Below are 6476 nucleotides of genomic sequence, written 5' to 3'. Positions count from 1 at the left end.
AAAAATTGCTCTACCAAGACATTACGTAAAATCATACCTACTAAAGGTGTCACTATGGCATTAGTATCTTAGAAACAGACAGAGTAACAGTCGCTATGGAAAAAATAGACGTTTCGGATGTTAGAGTGTCCTACCAACATTTTTCATGGCTAGACTATACAGTATTTATTATAATGTTAACAATTTGTGGAGGTATAGGAGTTTATTTCGGTTTTGTGAAGAAACAAAAATCTACTCAAGATTATTTAATGGGTGGAAGAAATATGAAATTAGTTCCAGTTTGTTTTTCTCTAGTTGCAAGGTAAATATAATGAAAAACTAATAAATATATAATTTATTGCACATAAGTAATGTAATGTAGGTATTTAAGAACTCTACGTGTATTGATTCAGAAATTAACAGATATTAATGTCTTAAGGATAGTAGTTCAGTACAGTCGAGAGTTCGTAGAGTCGTTAATAGCAATTGATAAACTTTAATATGCTTCAAGGAAACAAATTTCTATAAAAATATGATATTTATAGATACTAATATTCTAAATTCAGATATCTGTTTATCGGAATCAGAAAAAAAAATCCCAAAAAACGACAAACGGATCTTCATAAAATTTGATGTAATGATAGATTGTATCACAAGAAAAGAGATAGGGCTATTTTTTATGTCAAAAATAAAGTAGACTTAGTCGCTACTGTAACTTATATTTAAGTAGATATAAAAGTAATTAAGGTACAAATATTTGTTCCAACCAGTTTTATTTCAGGCATATCGCTTCTGGGCACTCCAACAGAAATGTATATATATGGGACATCATATTTGTTCTTTTTATTGGGTGCTTTCTTAATGTGCCTCATAATCTCTTATACATTCCTGCCTGTGCTGCATGATTTGCAAATTACTTCTGCTTACGAGGTTAGTAAAGCAACTTGTGTATTTAAAAAATTAATAAAAATTGATTCAAATCAAATATGAAATGTTTAATTTTTTAAAGCTAAATGAAATTTTTAGTATTTGGAGCTTCGATACGATAAAAGATTGAGGATATTTGGATCAGTTATATTCAGTTTATATCTGGTAAGTCTCTACTCGATTAAAAACAATATTAATTTCATCGGAGCTTTAGTTTAAAACAATCTTACAAAATCCCAAAACCTATTAAATAAATTAGGAAGTATAAAAAATGAGCGAAATACTAGAGATAGTATTAAGATATTCCTATTAAGTATAAGTTGAACGAAGATATAACAAGTACTACTTATATACAATATTAAGTAGAGTGAACTGGACGGTAGGGAAAAATTGCTTCTACAAAAAAATGAACCCACATAAGTGACTAAAATGTCCTAAATGAATAAAATTAATAAACGATATTTGATGTTGGTTACTAAAATTATAAGCACTATTTCTATCAGTAGATAATATAATATAATTTTTGTTACTCAATATTCTATTACAGATGGTTTGGCTTCCAATCGTAATTTATGTTCCAGCACTGGCTTTCAATCAAGGTAATGTAATCTACTCAAATATTATAAAATAACATAGCGGATTTTATCTTAATGTACGTAAATTAGTCAATTATATTTGACTAATTTAGTAGTAATAATAATTAAAATATAAAAGAAGAATATCTACTAAAGTTGTATTTCTTGTTACAGTCACAGGAGTTAACATTCATATTGTAACTCCTATTGTATGCTTCGTTTGTATATTTTACACTTGTTTGGTAAGTAGTTACTCTTTATAAAATCATTTCGTTTATACTAATTTAGTGTAGATATAATTTTGTATAAAGACAAACAAGCTCAGGGCCCACCTGAAGTAAAGTCACAGCCATTGTCTATATTGCATTAATACTATAACGTCATCATATAACATCTGTAATACCCCTTATATGTTGTCATTCATAAGGGTTTGTAAACTTATCTACATAATAAAATTAGTAACCATGGTTTCATATTCTTATTGGGAATCAAAATATAAAAGCTGATCAATATTATACTCAAAAATTAACCAACACTATACAATTGTAACATTATTACAGTAGATAATATTTATGTTTATGTATATTCGTATTTATGTATTTTACTTTTGTTTTAGATTATACAATTTGTTATTTGATTGTTTGTGTCGGTCTGGGTGTTTTCTATTATATTAAGATTATCTAGTATTTGTATCTTTCTGACATTTTTTTAACTTAGGTCTAGATGTTGTGTGAATTGTCCTGAGATTATTTATTATTGTTATTATTATTATTTGAATTTTATTGATTATCTAGCTTTTGACATTTTTTTGTTTGCACCAGTTATTACCCACTCAGTACCACATATCTCACTGTTTTAGGTTGACTGGAAGATATCTCTTCTAGGGATAAGTCCACTTTTGCTCACATTGTCTCTAAATTATAATATCTTTGTATTATCTGTGCAATAATAAATATATAATATTTACAGATCACTTAGAAAACATAACTTATTTTTGTTGCCTGTCTATATTTTGTTTACTAGGGTGGACTAAAAGCAGTTGTATGGACAGATGTAATACAAACATTTGTGATGGTTAGCGCAATGATTCTAGTAATTATTCAAGGTTCCATTATTGTTGGTGGCTTTGACGAAGTTTTTAAAAGGAATTGGGATACTGGCCGTATAGAATTACCATCGTAAGTGATAAGTAGAGATAAGTGTTTATAAAAAAGGCTTAAATTACATTCGAGAATTTATTTTACCTTAATTCTTAAAACATTTTGAATTTACATTTATTACAACAATATGTAAAGGTAACAGAATTTTTACAGTGATAATAGAGACAATTATATATTCCTAATAATTTTTAATACTCTGGCCTAACTACGTACGTGTAAGCAGTATAAAGAAATAAAACATTTTACCAGTAATTCAAATAATTTTATAGATTTATGTTTCTTTTTGTAGATATAGCTTGAAAAAGAAAATTTTTTATGTCGTAGAACGTCTTAAATACGGTTAAAAAATCGATAAGATTATTTAACGTCCAATTTTTTTAATTAGCAAAATATTCCATGTTTATATTGATATGTGTCTCTTTCCGATAGTATAAGCTTAGACTTGACAGAAAGACATTCATTATGGTCGTTATCTATTGGATCTACATTTTACTGGATTGGAAACATCGCTGTAAATCAATCAATGATGCAAAGATTTCTGTCATTACCAGATTTGAAGTCTTCTAAAAGGTAACAATTACAATTTTTTAAATAGTCTAATCTAATCTATTTTAGTATCATTGTAGAATATATACATAAAAAAATTAAATTTAGAATCCTTTCTAAAACTGATTGGTAGTAAATATATATTGCAGTAACTATTTTTATTTTAAGTAAAGAATTGTATTTGTTAAAAAAAGCACGAAACATTTTTGAATAAAATTAACAACCGGCATAATTTTCAAAACTTTAATATTTCAATTATTTTATACAATTATTATTACAATGTGTCTAATTATAAATTAAATTTTTCAGAGCTGTTTGGGGATTCCTTTGTGGAGTGATATTTATAGTTTTCATATGCGCATACAGTGGTCTTGTGGCTTTTGCTAGATATTACGACTGTGACCCATTGAATTCCAAATTAGCGTTGGCAAAAGATCAAATTTTACCGTTACTGGTAATGGATGTGCTGACTGAATGGAAAGGGATGCCGGGATTATTTGTAGCAGGAGTTTTTAGCGCCGCTCTAAGGTAAATTAATTAAAAGAAAATGCCATTGATAAAAGAAAAATGTAGTAAATCTTAAATTTAACATAATAAAACCACAAAATAATAAAGAAAATAATTGTTTCATTTCATTATTTCTTGCAACTTATTTATAAAGGAGAAGGAATAGCGTCTTTTAATATAAATATACATATTTCTAGTCACTTATTTAGTAAAATAAGAGTATAATTTAAAATTTATTGCATATTTTTAGTTCCTTATCAACTGGTCTGAACTCTATGGCTGCTGTAGTGCTTGAGGACTTTTGGAAGCCATTCTTTAGAAAGCTGACACATCGAGAAACCCAATTACTTATTAGATCAGTTGTAGTAATATTAGGCGGTGTATGTCTTGGTAAGGAAACTTTTACATTTTAATAAATCGTTATGTTGTAAGGTTTTCAACATTTTATCCCATTCTCAATCCTTTCAATGTCAATCATTTCTCAATACTTATCAGGACTCCTTTTTTAATTACACTTCTAAATACCTTATGTTTCATACTCGTTCCATCTAACTCATGTTTTCTATTCTTTACTCAGTTACATCTACTGTACATTTTTTGAAAGTTAGAAAATAAGAATTGTTTATATTTTTTTAAATATCGTTTTTTTTAACAAACTATCATGTAATAGAATTAGAATTTAAACATCTCATAAAAGATTCAATTCGTATCCTAATAATCTGACAATATTATTCCATAATAGAAATATTATCATGTGACAAAAATATCACGCTTAATTTGATATAGTCGAAGTCTAGCGTAAAAGCCGTCTACCGTTTTAATATTTTTGCAATGTAAGATACATTGCAAAAACAATCAATATATCATACATGGCATATCGAACTGTTAGAATGTTCGAGTCTTCTATCCAGTATTATTGGATTCATGTAATAATTATGTTTTCTCTCTAATCACAGTTCTGTTTTAATTAGGCCTAGTATTCGTTGTGGAAAGATTGGGTGCAGTACTACAATTAACAATGAGCTTATCTTCAGCGTCGATGGGACCACTTACTGGCATATTTCTTATGGGCATATTTTTGCCCATTATTGGTTCTACAGTAAGTGTCATCATTCTCCTTTCAGTTATTCATTGCTTATACCTCAATGTACACCTTCTTCGTAAATTATCACAAACAAAAATGTTGTTTGAGCTATCAACATTAGGTAATCATTAAGCGATTTAAAACTTGATGGTAGAAAAAAATTTTACTTGTATAAGTGACTAACATGTTAGTACATGTTAGTCACTTATACAAGTCAATTTTTTAATATTATTTCAATTTAAATTATCGTTCTAGTGACACAAGCCTAGTTGGAAGTCGTTTTACAATGTGGTCACAAATACCAAGCATATCTCAGAAAACAATAAATATGTTTACATCAGTGGAAGAGTTTAGTACTACCACAGATAACATAATATGTACTACTATTACCCCTTACTAGCAATACAGCATGTCAGTTTGATCTCCATGCGGTTTCCCCAGGAAATCATTGTGGGAAAATGAGACACAGTCCAAGTGGAGATATTCAGCTAGTATTTTTTCATTGCAGGCTGCCCTGAGTGGAGGGATAGTCGGTATTATTTCAGCGTGGTGGCTGGCGGCTCAGTCGCAACTAGCACAAGCACGAGGGTTACTCAAATTTAACGAGAAACCAAGATTTACACATAACTGTACTTATGCATTTGAGTCAGCAGCGTACACAGCTGATTATACTGCGAGGTATGTACTTCTGACAATGTAACAATGTTGTTATGAATTTGTTTGTTATGATTTTTTATCTAACTGGAATGACATACAAGCTGGCAGTACACCTGGTGATAATCGGCAACAGTCGAAAAACGCCCGCGCTCTTCCTTTAGACATGAAGATATAACAAGACTTGACATGCCATGGATGATCACATCATCTTGTAACAACAGTGGTACCCCTCAGGCGTTGCCATTCCAAAGGACTAAGATTTGATGCCTCCATGTAATTTCATTGACATATCTTACTTCAAAACGTAAGCATACGAAGCTACTTCGCAGTTGATTGTAATGGGCGTGACATAGGTATCCATGCAAACTATTTTATCGAAATCTACCTCTGGTGCATGGTTTTTAAAGCAGGATATTTAGGATATTTTGTGAGACGTACCAAAAATTATATATACATATTAATATGTTTCGGTAAATATTTACAATGAAATTATTAATTTGTTTCTTTTCAATATTTCAGTGAAGTGCCTTACTTATACCGCATCTCGTACTTCTGGTTCACTACTTTCGGATGCTTAATAACAGTGATCATTGCTTGTATGTTAACATTTTTACTTAAACATACTCATCAAGAACAATATGATCACAGATTATATGCGCCTGTTGTGAGATTATGGCTCATGAAAAAACAAAGGGTAATTTCTGTATAATATCTCCAGATTCTAAAATTAAGATATATGACGTCCACGCGCATGGCAAAACTTAGATTACACGACAAGCTAAGATAAAGATAAAGTATTTAGCTTTGTTTATGTAGGTTTCCAAACAATTTAACCGTTCCGATGAGTGTCAGTTGTTCATCACAAATCAAATGTTTCTGCGGCAAGCGCTTGCACCACATTCACATGTTTGTAACGGATTGAAGTTTTTAACATTTATAGTGGTTTCAAGCAGTGGTTTGTGGCAAGTGTCAAGCGGCATAACAAGTTTCCTATACCATTTACAACATCTATAGGTAATGATTGTTGTACTCAAATCACTA

At 29.8% G+C, this 6476-nt stretch overlaps 1 protein-coding gene across 1 annotated transcript; it reads left to right on the top strand.

Moving 5' to 3' along the window:
• Positions 1 to 57: 57 nt before the first annotated feature.
• On the top strand, positions 58 to 6222 carry LOC131843436 (sodium-coupled monocarboxylate transporter 1-like). Its single transcript, XM_059192080.1, is given in 12 exon segments — positions 58 to 301; positions 750 to 909; positions 1006 to 1071; positions 1454 to 1505; positions 1656 to 1723; positions 2505 to 2659; positions 3071 to 3211; positions 3497 to 3715; positions 3945 to 4084; positions 4666 to 4793; positions 5287 to 5456; positions 5955 to 6222. Coding segments are annotated over 12 exon segments (1773 nt in total). The 5' UTR covers positions 58 to 95.
• Positions 6223 to 6476: the final 254 nt, after the last annotated feature.

This window comes from Achroia grisella, unplaced genomic scaffold, assembly GCF_030625045.1.
Source record: "Achroia grisella isolate CSIRO2021 unplaced genomic scaffold, CSIRO_AGI_Agris_v1 utg308, whole genome shotgun sequence".
Taxonomy (NCBI): domain Eukaryota; kingdom Metazoa; phylum Arthropoda; class Insecta; order Lepidoptera; family Pyralidae; genus Achroia; species Achroia grisella.
This window is presented reverse-complemented; position numbering and strand designations above follow the sequence as displayed.